General features: G+C 33.6%; 1 protein-coding gene across 1 annotated transcript in view; it reads left to right on the top strand.

Moving 5' to 3' along the window:
- The first annotated feature begins 9,272 nt into the window (after positions 1 to 9,272).
- Positions 9,273 to 17,493, top strand: part of LOC143234030 (lysosomal alpha-mannosidase-like) — a 63,143-nt gene continuing 54,922 nt past the window's right edge. The window contains 4 exon segments of the mRNA XM_076471043.1: positions 9,273 to 9,453; positions 13,716 to 13,818; positions 16,878 to 16,951; positions 16,953 to 17,052. Coding sequence (XP_076327158.1) covers positions 9,361 to 9,453; positions 13,716 to 13,818; positions 16,878 to 16,951; positions 16,953 to 17,052 — 370 coding nt within the window. The 5' untranslated portion in view covers positions 9,273 to 9,360.

Raw genomic sequence — 17,493 nt, 5'->3', positions numbered from 1 at the left:
CCGTCAAACTACACACTGGTGTAGCTTGTCTGAAATATGCTTAACTGGTCATCTTGTACACTCATTTTGCAGTCATTGTTGTGGCTCGTCAAACATATCATATTATTATAAGAGTAAGGTATTTATTGCGAAATGCACACTTTTTGCTTTTTTTAAAAAACGTTTATAAAGCGTTAAGGACATCATTTCGTGGTATCGAGTTAAATGTCGCTATTTGTGATAAATAGCTATTATTTCAGTACTAAACGTAATGTGACAGAAGCGAAACTTTCTATACGATATTAGCAAAAGTTTCAAACGACGAAAGAAGCCGTTTAATGTCTTATCAATCATGTTTCTAATCAAACTTTCACATTGTTAAAAATACTTTTAAACTTCGTCTGTCTTGCTCTGGGCTAGTTTATAAGTCATAGTTCCTTAAATAAAGAATTGGTTTAAAGTGATTAATTTTTGCTGTTATTCAAATAATATAATCTATAGTAGTCATTTACAATGAGCTGGCATTGTCCTTTAATACATAAAAGTAAGGAACAGTGAATGAAGTGGCTAAACATGATATTTTCAAACCCAAAGGGTATATTGTAGGTGGTGCCAAGATTCACGAACAGTTGCCCTTAACTTAGAACTAGTGAAAAGAAGGAAGTCAACCAATCAGAGGCATCTACTTCTGACAATACTCCTCTTAACTAAATAGTAATACTGATTCTCATTACACAGGCTCGGACCTTCAACTTTCTCCTTTGCATCTCGTAACACTAACCATAAGATATGACCATGAGATTTCAGTTTCAGAATACGTAGTAAACAGTCGTTTTTTCTTACACTTTTTTTGCTAGTAGTTGTTCTGGATGAGTGTAAATATGAATAGCGTCTAGACCACTGTTATGTCATTCGCATCCCCAGAACTTTGGCATATAACATACTACAGGATACCATCTCATAAAAATGGACAGGCCAACACTGTTACTCATCAGCCACATAGCACTCATATCCAGTGTGTGAGACAGGAATCAGAACTGGAAGTTTCAGTCAGGATGTGTATTAGTGGTTTGGTTTCGTTTGTTTTGAATTTCGCGCAAAGCTATTCGAGGGCTATCTGCGCTGGCCGTCCCTAATTCAGCAGTATAAGCCTGAAGGGTAGGCAGCTAGTCATCACCACCCACCGTCAAATCTTGGGCTACTCTTTTACCAATGAGTAGTGGGATTGACCGTCACATTACAATGCTGAAAGAGCGAGCATGTTTGGTATGACGAAGATTCGAACCCGCGACCCTCGGATTATGAGCCCAGCGCCTTAATCACCTGGCCATGTGGGTCCCGTGTATTAGTGAAAATCTTTGTCGGCACTGAACATGGCAGATGAGGTGTGGTTCACACACTGTTACACGTTCCTTTGGACTTTCACTCAATCTCTCACAAACACACATAATATATAAGATCTTAGAATAAATTGCAGTACTGAACTGGGATTAATAAGTATATGTGAGATCGAAGTTTACAATGAAAACTCACCGAAACATATGATCTAATCCTAAAAGCTGGTGAGAATGATCAACATTTTTCATTAATTTCACATCTATTGTGTCTAAAGTCAGCTCACGTTGATGACAACTTAATTTTTGAGCGATAATCGATATTTCTTCGTTTTTGGTATAGACATTTTTAATGGATAAAAATGCTGCTGTTTTCGATAATTGATAAGAAAAACACCTCGAACAAGACAAAGTAAATAAAAAACAACATTTTGTAAAAAACGAACATTAAACAAAAAATAACGAGTGATTCAGTTTTAATATATTTTGTATTTATAGCACTAAAAATTAAAATAGCGTTTTTAGATACGTCAGTTCACATTCAACAAACGTGTAACAGTTCGTCTAAAATGTGAGTAACCAAGCACGGAGTTTTCAAAATGAACAATGCTTTATATTTTTATTCATTTGAGTTCAACTGCACCAGAACGATAAAACCTTGGTTTACCTTATGAAGCCTATTGATTACAGCGGTATGAAGAACATTAGATATCTTAAGGTGTTGTCCGCGCAGATTGTTCTAGAAACATAAACAGAAGCTAGTCGCAGGGTACTAGGTCAGGAATAAATAACGACATGGGAAAGTACTATAACTTATTATTTTAAGTCGCTACACGCCTAGTAATATGAGACTTGCCTTTTATCATATTACCGGAGAGCATTTTATAGAAAATGACGGATAACGAATTATTAACACAGTTATTCGTCGGCCACATTGCACTCGTATCCAATGTATAGGACAGGAACTAGAACTGGAATTTCCTATAAGGACAACACATTGTGCGATACATGGGCTAAATGCAATCAAATCACAGACTATTAGAGCTCACATATAGATGTTTTAATCGTGAATCATTGACAAGAGGGAAGACAGCCAGTCAACAGCATCCACCAAATAATGGAACTGACAGTCACTTTTTAACATGGTCTCGGTTCAAATTGTACAGCATGTTGAAGTGTCGCGGCTCGAAACTTTGATAAATGAAAATCTTATTTTTCACTGAATACCTACCGTGTATAGGAGACAGCAACACTATAAACTCTAATACATAAACTTATTTCCTTTCCAGAAACTGAAAAAGAAATTTGAAACAACTTGCAGATAGCGTTACATTTGGCTTAATAAAAACAAAGAGAAGGATACCAAAATTTCATCTGCTTTCTTAAACTTGAGACCGTGAACATGAAATTCATTTTGATCATTAAAACCAAGAAAATATCTACTCTAAAATAATTCAAATGAAAGTAGCCTTAATTTCAATTACATATTCATTAAACTATAATTCTTCATTATGATTTTGTAAAATTTACCCCTTATGGCATAACATTTTAGATTTAAATTCCTTTAAACAGTAAAAAAATCGATTCCATTTTTCTCTAAGTTTTAAAAGGTAAATTAATGTATAACTGTAATTAATACTAAGTAGTTAGTTTCTTCAGGAGAGAACGACTGAAATGAGATAACACTTATCAGAACACTTTTCTGGGTTTATTCCGGTATCATCAGATTTTTACGAGCTGCCTGAAAAAGAAAACAAGTAATTAGGAGTGTTTTCTGTGCTCGATCCAAGAGTGCCCAAAATACAGTTTACAACTTATGTAAACCATGATTATTAGAAAGCTAAAGATGAAGTTATATTGGTCAACACACACAAAATAGTTTCGTAATACACATGTTATAATATTCACTAATGATAATGGTACTCAGATTGATAGAATACGCATAGTTGTTTTAGTTATTTAGTCCTAAGTTGTCTTTTTTCTGAATTGCAACTAACACTATTTTGTTTGTTCCTTTGTAGTAGGTTAAACTTGTGAACAACACTTTCATCGATTTTTTTACTTTGTTAATTAACCTTCACTCCAGTATTAAACATACTAATATAACCAAACAAATTCAGGTTCTTAATGTATTCAACAAACGTTTGGATTTTAGTTTCTTAACTGTATTTGTCGAAAACTCACGGCATCAAACCGTTTTCAAACACAACACTCAAAATGACCACAGTGAGTCTCCTGGTACACATTAGTACACCCTTTAAAACTTTGTATTAAAACGTTTCATTTTTTTCAACTGAAACCAACCGAGTCCAAATTAGCTCATTTACTTTGTCGACTTATCTTCCAAACTTATTGATTTAGGTATGTATGATAATTTAATTCCAATCTTCTACATTTATCTTCAAGGTAGGCTATAAGAATTATGATGTCATTTTTTGCTTCTTTTCAACTCTAACATGTCAATTAAAAGTCATAAAACGTGCAGAGCATTAACTACTATACATTTATCATTTAAGTTGTTTTTTAGTTTTTAGATCAAATGTAAAAAAAAAAAAATGTGGGAAATAGAGTCTTTCCTCATTTGTTCTTCAGGAAAACGACGAACACCAATCCTACCATCAGATCTAATAAGCCAGAAACAGTACTCATTTAAAAATATGACACAACGTCAGCTTTAGGATTCTGGAAACAATATACTGGAGTACCTTACATCAGTATAGAAGAGCATTCAAACATTTTGTCCAAGATTGTGTGAAAGATCTTATCTGGAGCAAAAACTTGTTCAAAATTCCCTTTGAAAGAAAAAATAGCCTTTCATTAAGAAAAAAATCTTAGATAACATTTTACAGTATAGTGTGAAGTGATTTGTAACGCTGTTTCGTTAACATACATTAACAATATATATTCATTACCAAACCTTAATATTATACATTAATTAACTTACATTAATAACGTACATTCAATCTTAAATGATTTTTACTTTCTTTCGACCACATTACAGAGTTACAGACAGATTAATTCCTTTTTTCAGTCAAATTTTTTACAATAATTAATACGCACGTAATATGCTCAGTAATAAAGAAGTGACAAAGTTGTATTATTCTTAGAAATATACTATAATCTAAAATAAACATTACACCTACTAGCTTACAATGCCCTAATTCATCCCGTGCTTCAAAGCCCCCCACGATCCACAGAAGCTCCAACATGCAGATGTAGCTTTTCCGTTATCCTCAGTTAATTATGTTACTACCCCTACGGGTGGTTATGCTGATAAACAAACCCTTTTAAGACAATTTTCTTTGGTACCTGAGCACTTTTGCCTCAATATCAGTCATAACACCCCTCTCAAGTAGAGCCAAAGGGAGACCGTGAACGGTCTAATATTATGCTTAAATAATATGTTTTAGCCCCCCTCAGCAGGGGATATGCCATACAGATAAAGACATCTCACGGGTCACTCCGAGTCCGCCTGCCAAAGTTGGTCCTGATGGCTGTAACACAATAAAAGGAATTCACAGACAAACGTACAATGTGTTTCAATTTAGGATGATGCATATGCCTTAGTTATGTCTCGTTTAGTTAAACTGGCTTAACAACACATGTTACAAGTCAGCCATATTAGTTCCATCATCTCATAAACCATAAAATTTACGTAATTCTTTTTTTGGTTAAATTGGTATATGTAAATAACCTTGTTTAAAGTTATGGTACGTAAGCATAAGGTTTAATTAAGCTTTTTTGTTTATTAAGTAATTGAATAATGTTAAAGGTTTAGTTCATTTTTATTTCATTTCAATAGCATGATATTGTACGATTTAAATCTCCTTTGTTTCTTCCAACACAATGGAATATGTTTGTTTTCTGAATTTCGCGCAAAGCTACTCGAGGGCTATCTGCGCTAGCCGTCCCTAATTTAGCAGTGTAAGACTAGAGGGAAGGCTGCTAGTTCTCACCACCCACCGCCAACTCTTGGACTACTCTTTTACCAACAAATAGTGGGATCGACCGTCACATTATAATCCCCCACGACTGAAAGGGCGAGCATGTTTGGTGTGACGGGAATGCGAACCCGCGACCTTCAGATTACAAGTTGCACACCTTAACCTACCTGGCCATGCCGGGCCTCACAATGAAATAAAGTTCCATTTAGAGTTTGTTTTTTATTCTACTGGTATACATATATAAAATTCTAGTCAATATTATTTCATTCTTATGGTATAAATATATGAGGTTCGAGTTAGCCTTATATGATTCAACCTGAATAAAAAATCTCAGGCCAGTCTCATTTAGCTCAAGTACAACAATAGTCATAAATTTTCCTTGTCTTCATAAGAACTTGATTTGATTCCCATCTAAACATTTTAACGTTTAATTAATTAAATATAATAAATAACAACAAAAAGGTCGACAATAAACTTTGTATTCAAAGCACCATAGTATAACTTTAATATTGTAAGTATAATAACTATAAATCGCTTTATCTCCTGCATAAAAATTAAAGCATTATTGTAGTGTATCATAGGCATAATTATTGGTTCTAGTGTAAGTTGAAATAATGCATGCCAATAAACTCAAAGTGATATCATTTTAAAAGCAATATTGTTAGATAATTTTTCTTTAATGTCTTTAAACTGTATTTTTTGATGAGTTCAAATAAAACATTAGCACTCATGGACATCTAAGATGGACCTTTCATTCTTGATGAATGTGACAATGCAATTCATTGTACAATTACTTGCTCTAATAGCTTGCTAGCGTAAGAATAACTGGATATGCAAAGAGAGCTGCTATATTAGAGATATAATTTGTGTGTTGCAAAAATAAGGGCACCGGCATGATAAAATAGTGGTAAAAAACACAGACATGCCCGTAAAAACTTCAAAACGCAAAATATAAAACTAAAACTTTGTATGTATCTCCTCATGGATAATGCCCGGCATGCCCAGGTGGTTGAAGCATTCGATTCGCAATATGAGGGCCCCGGGTTCGAATCTCCGTCACACTAAACATGCTCGTCACTTCAACCGTGAGAGCATTAAAAAGCTACGTTCAATCCCACTATTCGTTGGTAAAGGAGTAGTCAAAGCGTTGTCGGTGGGTAGTGATGACTAGCTGCCTTCCCTCTAGTCTTACACTGCTAAATTAGGGACGACTAACGCAGATAGCCGTCGTGTGGCTTTACACGAAATAAATAGCAAACACAAAAGCAAATTTTACAAAAGTCAGGGATTAATAATAATATATGAATAATACTATTCCTTTCGTATTAATGTTTTTTTATTAGAAACTAATTAGTCAGCACAAAAACCTATATTTATGTAATGTTATCCAAGCCTAACAGCAGCACCATTCGGTTTAGCTATAGGAATTTCTGTACCTAATCGGTTTCGTATAATTACTATGGGATGCTACTTCTTACAGCAAATTTTGATCCATGTCTTCAGTAGTTTCATTATTTAACATACTAATACCTTTCATGTTAGTATACATGTTATTAATTATAAATCATGTTACATAAAGTCACTAAAATAAAATAAATAAATAGTCTTTTTTTATTAACTTTAATCCTGTCCATATTTTGAGTGTTATTGTCTCTTTGAAACAATATGATAAAATGGACCGATCGGTAAAATACAGTTGTGTAAACACTATATTAATCAGCACACCTCTTGAGATGTAATATATCAAGTATAAGTTCTTACATGAGTAGCGTGATGTTAGGCACTTATAGATTGGGTTTTGAAAACATTAGTCCATTTCTTTATCTTTGAGCACTTTGCGATGACAAGAAACCTACTTGAAGTGAAAATGTATCTCAGGACGGATGGTATGAGTATTAACACTTTTACCAAAATAAAGCAGAGAAAAACGGTTCGACCTTCTTAGGTCATCTTCAGGTTAACAAAAAGAAATCTAGTGCTGTCGTTTACTTACATATGTGTGCACGTTCTGAACTCTTAATAACATGTCATATTAATTAATATAATCAACACTAACATGTCATTTATATGCAAAAACGGCTCGTTTGGGTTGAGAAAATATTTTACATAGAAGAGCGAACAACGTTTCGACCTTCTTCGGTCATCGTCAGGTTCACAAAGAAAGAGGTAACTCACCGGAAGCTGACCACATGTTTGAAAGGGGTTGTGTAACTGTGTGTCGAAATGTAGAGGGCGGTATTAGATGTTTGAATATATAATTTTATATTCAAAACACACAATTCAAAACAGAAATCCACCGAAAAATCACCCATACTGGACTATACATTCCTTGGGACTCAGCACATGAAACAAAACAAAAACTCAACATACTAAGAAACCAAATAAACACAGCCATAAAACTATGCTCACCAGATAAAATTAACGATGAATTAGACAAAATAAAACAATGCTTCATCAACATCAACAAGTTTCCTCCACAAACCGTAGAAAACATTATACGCACACATCTAGACAGAAAGCAAAATCAACCAACTAAAGTAAATACAGCTCACGAATCAAAAAACCACGAAACCATATACTGCTGTATACCATATATTCTGACATCAGCAAACAAATAACCAACATTTGGCAAAAATTAGTAACAAAATATGACATTCCAGTTAACACCAAATTTATTCAAAAACCCGGCACAAAACTGAGGTCTGTACTATGTAAAAACTACACTGACAAACACCACACCAACATTATTTATAAAATACAATGTGATAACTGCCACGACTTCTATATTGAGAAACAAGTAGAAAATGGAAACCAGATTCAAAGAACATAAAAGTCACCTTCACACGTTTTCGAACACTGCAAGTCAAATAAACACAACATAACCATAGAAAACACTCAAATACTAAATAAAGAAACAAACATAAACAAACGCAAAATTAAAGAAGCCTTACTTATACAACAACTTAAACCCAAAATAAACCAATATAAAGGAACGCCTTTATACCTATATTAATATAATAAAATAAATAAAATTATATATTCAAACATCTAATACCGCCCTCTACATTTCGACACACAGTTACACAACCCCTTTCAAACATGTGGTCAGCTTCCGGTGAGTTACCTCTTTCTTTGTGAACCTGACGATGACCGAAGAAGGTCGAAACGTTGTCGCTCTTCTATGTAAAATATTTTCTCAACCCAAACGAGCCGTTTTTGCATATAAATTTCTCAACAAGTGGGTTTCTCGACATCACTAACATGTCATATTAATTAATGTAATCAACACAGAATAAATAAAATACATCATCTTTCTTGAAACTTTAAAGTACAGTGATCAATCATACGATATTGAACATATCTTTGAGAAGTAACATACCAACTATAAATTTGCAACTTGACTAGCACTGATGTTCGACACTCATGTATTATACATAACATAGTGTGGACTTGGAAAACAATAGTCCATTTCTTGAAGTTAGTTGGATCAAAGATTTGGTTTGCTTTCAAACTAGAATATTTTCTATATAGAGTGTTATTCAAGTTATGTTAAGCCTACTTTACTATAAATAATTTATCATTTTAAAACAGTTATTACGTACAAAGATCACTATTACATTAAGGAGGTTACTTAAGATATATTCGCAGTTAACATTTTTATTTTCTTTACTTTTTTGCTGAGTGGTTTAATCTTTTCGATTATATCTAATGAGCATCTTCTTTTTGAACGCGCAGACGTACTAAACCAGACGTTGTAATACATTTTTACTACGCGTACGTTATTAGTTCTAAAATGAGTGCAAAATAAAACTGACTTATTTTATGGTAGTAATTCTACGAGAGAGAATCATATGTTTGTATATAATCATAAGATTTGGTTTCATCATATCGTATCTTATCGCTGCTACCACTAGTAGAAACACTCAAGATACTTGAACAAGGATTTCAAGGCCAGTAGATCAATGTTCTCATCTAAATTGACCAATCAGGAAAGTCTATTCGTTCGTAAGGTAGAACGAATGTGTATGTGGTGTAGTTGAGATACCATTTGACGTTGGTGAGAGATCCCGTCAATTCATTGATAGAATAACCGGATAAAAAATATGAGTGTATCCCAGATATTAATAATTGCTCTCCTGCTTTCTCTGGGTACATCTAAACCTTTGAAACAAGATAAACCAGCATGTGGTTACCAAGTAAGTAAACTTTGTAAACACAGTCATAGAGAAAATTGAATTAGTTAAAAGGAAAATTGCTCCATAATATCAAAACTATGTTAGCACAGTTGTTAAACTAGTTTTATGAAGCGGGACAACCAGCCTACGATAAGCTTCTTTCTAAAATGTCACAGTTGTTGAGCCCTCCATTGGATAACATGGTTTAGACTTATATTTTGTATATCACGTGTGTTTCAGATTGAATAAGTAACACGTTGATGAAACTTTGTAGAATGAGCGACAACTGCCTGTTGTGGAGACATAAGTGTAGAGGACGACGTTTCGAAAGTCTTCCGTTTTTCGTCTCCACAACAGGCAGTTGCCGTCCATTCTACAAAGTTTCATCATGAATACTCTCTAAATAATCTATCAAAGAGCAAGTAACACGTTTTCGAAATCATTTAACAAAATTATAATTGAAAATATTAAAGCTTGAAATGTACAAAAATTTTGTGTAGATTCTGAAAAACCTACATAGTTTTGTTTATTCATCTTTCTTTATTTGGTTTAAGAACTTATACGATACTAAATATTTTGTACTTGTGCGAGAATGAATACATTAAAAATAATAAAACAAGCTTTGAAATAAACAAAGCATAATAGAATAGTGAATTTTTTTACTTTATTAATGGCAAGTTTTATATGTTTTTTAGTGTTAAAAAGGTAAACCAATTAAGCTAACGAAACCATGTGAAAAATGCTCAAGTTATATTGAAAAGCTAATCAAACGGAATATACGTTTCTCTGCGAAATAAAATAGCTTCACAAATACACTATAAATCAGTCACCCAGAAATAGAATGAAAAGTCCTTAAGCCTCTAATAGGTAGAAACGTATATGAATTTGAAAGATGCTTATTTTAACAACAAATATTGGAGCCAAATAGCTTCAGGTATAAAATATCACATAGGGGATATATAATGTTTTACTCTATCAGTGAGTACCATCGACAAACATATTTCTTAGATCAATTGTTACAATTTCCAGACATTAGAACAAGAAAGACTTTTCTGATAGCACATTTTCATTAAAAATAAATACTTTTAAAAACTCAGATTTTGGCCACTGAGTAAACCTAAATGTTTAACTGCAGACCCAAATATTTATACGGATAGTTGAAACCGAGTTATTTCAATACAACTCTAGCTTTTTAATTAGGAAATATGGTGGTCGGTTATCACAATATTATTTACTGTGTTCCAGGATTAGAATAACTGTTATTCCAATGGCTATATTCAAGAGAACAGTATTTTAAGTTAAAAAAATAATTTAATTCAGAAAAGTTTGTAGAAAAAGATATTTTCTGAGTTGAGAATCCGACAAAGATTAAGTTTCAAATAACTTTATGGAAAACGTGCAACCTACACAGAAGCGTGCATTCAAAACAGTATTAACCTGAGTCTTTCTGAAAGTAAATCAAGTACAATGTTATCACAAACTTCTATTAGGAGGTTTGTTTTAAACGATATTTCTTGATGTGTTATACTTTATTTTTTGTAAATCGTTCTCTTACTGTTTGTAACGATTATTAACGTTTGTATGGGGTTGCTGTTTTTCTTTCTCACAAGATTCTGCTAAAGAGACAAGCCCAGCATGGCCTGGTGGTTAAGGCGCTCCGAGGGTTGCGGGTTCGAATCTCCCGTCGCATCAATATGCTCGGACTTTCAGCTAGGGGGCGTTATAATGTAACGGTCAATCCCGTTACACTATAACTACACTATTACTTACACTGCTCAATTAGGAACAGCTAGCGCAGAGAACCCTCGTGTAATTTTGCGCGAAATTCAAAACAACCCAAACCAACCTGCTAAATAGAGACAGGTCATTCATTGTTCGAACAAACGTATGTTTGTATGGCGTACAAATTATGTACCCTTCTTGTTCACTTGAGGTTTTTTTATTATGCATTAAGCAATATCAATCATGTACAAATACGTGTATATTGTGTATATTTTACGAGTAATTAAAATGTACGTCTCCTATTATAAACAAAATCAAATTTACTGTATTTTTAAGGCACATCTATAACACGATGAGGAGTCTTGTAATTAAACAGTGTGTACAGTGATATCAGGACCTAAGAACATTAAAAAAATAAATAGTATTTTCGTCTAATTTTATGGCCGGTATATCCATCCAGAGAGGCCAGTGTTTTCCCAACAACATTACAGGTTGTAGGTTTTATGAGAGGCTAGTGTTTTCCCAACAACGTTACCAGTTTGAAGAAATTGCAGGAAATGTATTCCTCTTTCTTCATTTGTTTCAGTATTCCAATGTGGCTAGTGAATAAGACAAACGTGGGATCTATCGCTGAAACAGATTCCACGTTTGTTGTGTAGGCTTAATGTATGTAACAATAAAAAATGCTGGCCGATTCAATTGTACAGTTGTATCTAGCTCAAGATATTCAGTGACGATATGTAAAGCGCTAGGACACAGCATTATCGCCCATCAAAATAAAATAAATTCAGTACAGTTGTCGTAGCGCCCTCAAGCCATATTCATACACGAATACAGCAATAATTCCAACCCAAGTAAATAAAATTGTATGTGTATGTGTTTTTCTTGTAGCAAAGCCATAAGGGGCTATCTGCTGAGTCCACCGAGTAAATAAAATACCGCCAGATGGTCAAGACACTCAATTCGTGATCCGAGTGTCGCGGGTTCGAATCCTCGTCGCACTAAATATGCTCGCCCTTTCAGCAGTGGGAGCGTTATAATGTTATAGTCAGTCCCACTAATTGTTGGTAAAAAAGTAGCCCAAGAGCTGGTGGTGAGTGGTGATGACTAACTGCCTTTCCTCTAGTCTTACACTGCTAAATTAGGGACGGCTAGCGCAGATAGCCCTCGTGATAGCTTTGCGCGAAATTTAAACAAATAAAGAAACCTTCAGTTCTATGTTTTAGAAGTTTTTGTTGTTTTCTGTTTTTAATAAGCTATATTTTCATTTAAGTTCCTAACAAATTAAACGTTTTACATAAAATCTGAAGCCATAAATATTTTGATATAAATTTAGCAACATTCGTTAATTTAATCAAGTTTTTTAAAAAAAGTTTGTTTCTTGCTTATTTCTTTTAGCGCAAAGCCACATTAGACTATTTGGCATATTCAGTGCGGGAAACCAAACCCTAGATTTTAGCGTTGTAAGCTCGTAAATTTGTCACTGTCCCACTGGAAGACTTCATAAAAGGAGAAAGATGGAGAATGACAAACGTTATTTTTATGGTCAGGTAGTTAGTGCACTCGACTCGTAATATGAGGGTCGCGGGTTAGAATCCCGTTACATCAAACCTGCTCGCTCCTTCAGCCGTGGGGACGTAAAATGTAACGGTCAATCCCACAATTCATTGGTAAAAGAGTAACTCAAGCGGGTGGTGATGACCTTCCCTCTAGTCTTTGCTGAATTAGAAACTGTTCGTGCAGATAGCTCTTGTAGCTTTGCGCGAAATTCGAAACCAACAAATAAACAAAAGCATTTTTATACATTTTGCAGATATCAAATAGTACACTGTCAAGCTATAAAAGTTTTCAAAGCTTGTTTAAGTTATTGTGTTGTATGATGTTATCTCTTTGAATTACTTTTTGTACAGTTGAGTACTTACTTGTCATGGAATCACAAATGTATTTTAAGTGACAGATAACGACCGGATATATCCAAGAAGATAAAGACACACATTCTATTGGAAACGTTAGCATATAGAGACATGAGTAGATACATTTTAAGTAGCCTAATGGTATGTACGAGTAAATAAGAGATACAACAAGAAACATCGGCAGAAACAACATAAAACTAAGTATGTTCACACTAATGCATAAAGAAATATATGAATGAACACAAATTGTTGCATTAACACACTAAAACAGTTGCTTAAACGTACACTAACAAATATGCACTTACGATCAAAAGAATAAATTAACACACAAAGTGATCTATAGGCACTCATAAACATATCCAATTTCTCTTTTATTTGTTTTCTTCTTGTTATTAATCATAAAGCTGCACAAGTAGGTAATAAAACCCGAATTTTGGCGTTACAGATTATGAAATACACCCTTCAGTTTTTAGGGGTATTCTAAGTCCTAAAAAGTATTACAAAGATCACTATTTTAATATGAGATAAATTTAGTCTTGTTTACAAACTCCAAAATGCTATCATTACAAATCATCTCGAAAGCCAAAAATGGATGTTTTACAAATGGACTTCTGATATTTTCCGAAATATAATATTTAACTGTTTCAGAATTGTCCTCGAGGAAAACCTGGAATGTTGAATGTTCATCTCATCTGCCACACTCATGATGACGTAGGATGGTTGAAAACTGTCGATCAATATTACTATGGAGGTATATATATATATAAGTATATATATTTTTTTTACAAAACAATAGAGATATTATAAACTTTTACAACTTATAAACTATTGAGTCAAACTGAGGATAGTTTACTTTCAGAGAATTTCAAATTTAATTAATAAGTAACTAAAGCACCTTATCCTGGACATTTTGTTTGTTTGTGAGCTATCTGTACTTTCTCCACCTTGAGTATGAAAACCCAGTTTTTAGTGTTGTAAGCACTGAGACTCATCGCTAAAGCACTGGGACACTAGCTCGTGGAAATAGTAAAGTTACAATAAAGGAACCTATATATATGCAAAAACGGCTCGTTTGGGTTGAGAAAATATTTTACATAGAAGAGCCGTTTTTGCATATATATTTCTCTACAAGTGGGTTTTCTCGACATCACTGAATAAAGAAAGAAACCTGTAATGTGACACCTATTGAAAAAAAAAGAAGTCCGGTAATCTATAATGCAATGTTCAGACAGCATAAAATCGACAAAAGGAGTGAAATTCTACAATAAAACAATAAATATTCTAAGACGCAATTAGGGCTAACTTTGCTTCTTAATTTTCTATAGTTTTAGAAATAGTTCCCCTTGCAGAGTATTGAAGTACAAATAAACTTATTAATGATTTAAATACATCCTAAAATAATGAAACTTTTATTATCTAGTTCTGATTATCCTCCACTAGGTGACGTATTCATAGGATGTAAACTCTTTTCTGTACCACATTCTTTGTCTTCTCAACAAGAATAACAGTGAATTTTACCATTTTCCACTGATCACTTGTCTTAATCTGTGATAGACATAAAACTTCTTTTTTGTGTGTGAATGTAAAATGTTTAGTTCTCTTCAGAAACAACATAAGAACAGTGGCAAGAGGTCATTTCTTACAGTCGTAACAATACCACAGTCTGTCTATCTCTAACATGTTTTGGTCTTTCATATTTATATAGTACTTTAAAACAATCGCGTAACAAGTAAGTAAGAAATTAGAAACGGTTTGTCAAAATAACAGCTGCAAAGATTTAAAAGGATCAAATGAATGTTTTTTTTATAATAAAGCCATTGATATATCTAGCACAGAATAACATATCAGTACTTGTTAGCGGCAAGTTTATTCTCTCAAATGTTCTAAGCAATAAAGACATAGCTTACAGGCAAGGTAAATTTATTAACTTGTTTTAAGAGAATGCTCATAACAAGTTTGTTTAAACAGAATAATTGATTCAAGATAAAACTGAAAGAATTGTTCAGATGAAAAAAAAACTAACTGGGATAAAAAACTATTCAGATGTCTAAGGGACTTCTAGAATAGCTGAGCGAAGTTGAGTTTGACCAGTTTCTTCAACTAAAATAGTTGATTCAAGGTAAAAACTGAATAGCGTTATTCAAATGAATTTAATCCACTGAAGGCCCAACTGGGAAGTCTGTTCTGAGATTTAAGCTGAGTAACATGTATATATATACAGATTAGCGGTATGTTTCGTAGGCTAATAATAATATAATATACTTATGTGTTTGCCTTTCACAATACAACCAAGTCGAAATGCGAAGAAAATATGCTGAAGGTGCTTAATTTAGGCTTAAACCTAAATAGCCTTGAATTATATTTAAAAATGAAAGGATATAAGAGTGTATATACGTGTGTGAAAAAAAGTTATACCAAGTCATTGTATATACCTAATACCCTGTAAAGTTCCATTGAAAAACAGTTTTTATTGTTTAACCTAGTTGACATTAATAACACTATATTAAGATATAAAGTTCGTCTTGTAGTTTCATTACTGTGAGACCTTTGACAGCGTCGAACTATGAACACTGAGACAATACATACATTTGCTTTGTAAAAAAATTTAAATAAATACTGTGAAAGTGCACTTGGCATTGAGTGATGAGATCACCTCTTTGAATTTTTTCTTTTTAAATAAATATTAAGTTGAAAGAAAAAGGTGGAAAATTTGGTTTGTGTTTTCATTCTGATTTGACAAAAGCTTATATGTTTACTCCTCGACGCAAAGAGTCCACAGTTCGTTTTAGCTTAATAAACAAATCCATCTTGATACTTAGTAGCCCAGTTTACGTTTTATTGTTTAAATGGCTTACGGTATCCTATCATAGAATGATCCGTTAAAGAATAAAAGAGGATACTCTTAACAATGATGTCACCCAATGGAACAACGGTATGTCTGCGAACTTACAACGCTAGAAACCTGATGAGCGTGGTAAGCTGAGCACAGATAGAGGCCTTTGTGTAGTTTTGTGCTAAATGACAAACAACAACAATAAACGACTCAACAAGCATTGTAAGCAATGCTGCTTTTAACTGCCAAAGTAATTTGGATACAAATAATTGAGCAAGCATTCAAACTGAATATTCCGAAAAGAGATATTTTTAATGTTTGGTTAGTTACCTATCAACACACTTAAGCTAATAATAACATAATCTTCTCCACTTTGTGATTGTTTTACTGGTGGCGATTTCAATGTGGTGATCCTTTCAGCATCGTTGTTTCTTTAAAGGTGGTGATTTTTAATCACCAGTCTAAACTGAGGCGATCATTAACTAAAACCCAGAATGGCCAGATGGTTAAGGCACTCGACTCGTAATCTGAAAGTCGCTAGTTTGAATCCTCATTACACCAAACATGTTCGCCCTTTCTACCGTGGGGGCGTTATAATGTGATGGTCAATCCGACTATTCGTTGGTAAAAGAGTAGCCCAAGAGTTGGCGGTGCGTGGCGATGACTAGCTGCCTTCCCTCTAGTCTTACACTGCTAAATTAGGGATGGATAGCGCAGATAGCCTTCGTGTAGCTTTGCTCGAAATTCAAAACAAACCAAACCAATCATTAACTAAACATATTTTTTCTTCTTTATAAATTTATTAATTGGTTCTAGAAATATTTGAAATATTCTAATATATATATCATTTTTTTACATAATTGTTCTCATTATTCAAATTAAATATTTTACCTAAACAACATACTGCTGATCGCTGTTAAGAAATAATATTCTATGTTATTGATATGTTGTTCTAATTATTTTAATTCCACGTTTAGCAAACAACACCATACAAAGAGCAGGTGTCCAGTACATCTTGGATTCTGTAATACAAGAACTACGTCATGATCCAAAAAAAAAAGTTTATTTACGTCGAGACAGCGTTCTTCTGGCGCTGGTGGCAACAGCAACATGACCAAGTGCGTCATCAAGTTCAGAAGTTGGTAAGAGACGGTAAGTAAAGTCGTTTGTAAGCTGTACCATGCAAAGAAGAATTAGTTTATATAAGCTATCTTGTATTTGGATCAGAAAATTGTTTCTGGTTTACTGTGAAACTGGAATATTTCCTGAAGACGACAACCAAAGTTCCCAACTCCTGCTAGGAAATCGGAATAAGTTTCAATTTTGGCAAATTGTGTATCTACTTTAAAACTGCTCAACGTTTCTCTGCTCCCCCACAATGAGAGCTATTTATAAGGTTCCTTACGTTCTGTTAAACTTACTTTTTGATATGCAAATTATCGAGTAACGTGAGAATCACAATCAATATAAATTTTAGGGAACGGTGTGTACCAGAATTACATTTTGACATTTTTGGGGCGTTTTGTAGGAAGTTTGATGCAGCCAAAAATTTGTTTCAATCGCATTTAAACAACATGTATAACACCCCTTTCC

This window comes from Tachypleus tridentatus, chromosome 12 (assembly GCF_004210375.1).
Source record: "Tachypleus tridentatus isolate NWPU-2018 chromosome 12, ASM421037v1, whole genome shotgun sequence".
Classification (NCBI taxonomy): domain Eukaryota; kingdom Metazoa; phylum Arthropoda; class Merostomata; order Xiphosura; family Limulidae; genus Tachypleus; species Tachypleus tridentatus.
The sequence above is the reverse complement of the archived record's forward strand: the minus strand, read 5'-3'. Positions and strand labels throughout refer to the sequence as shown.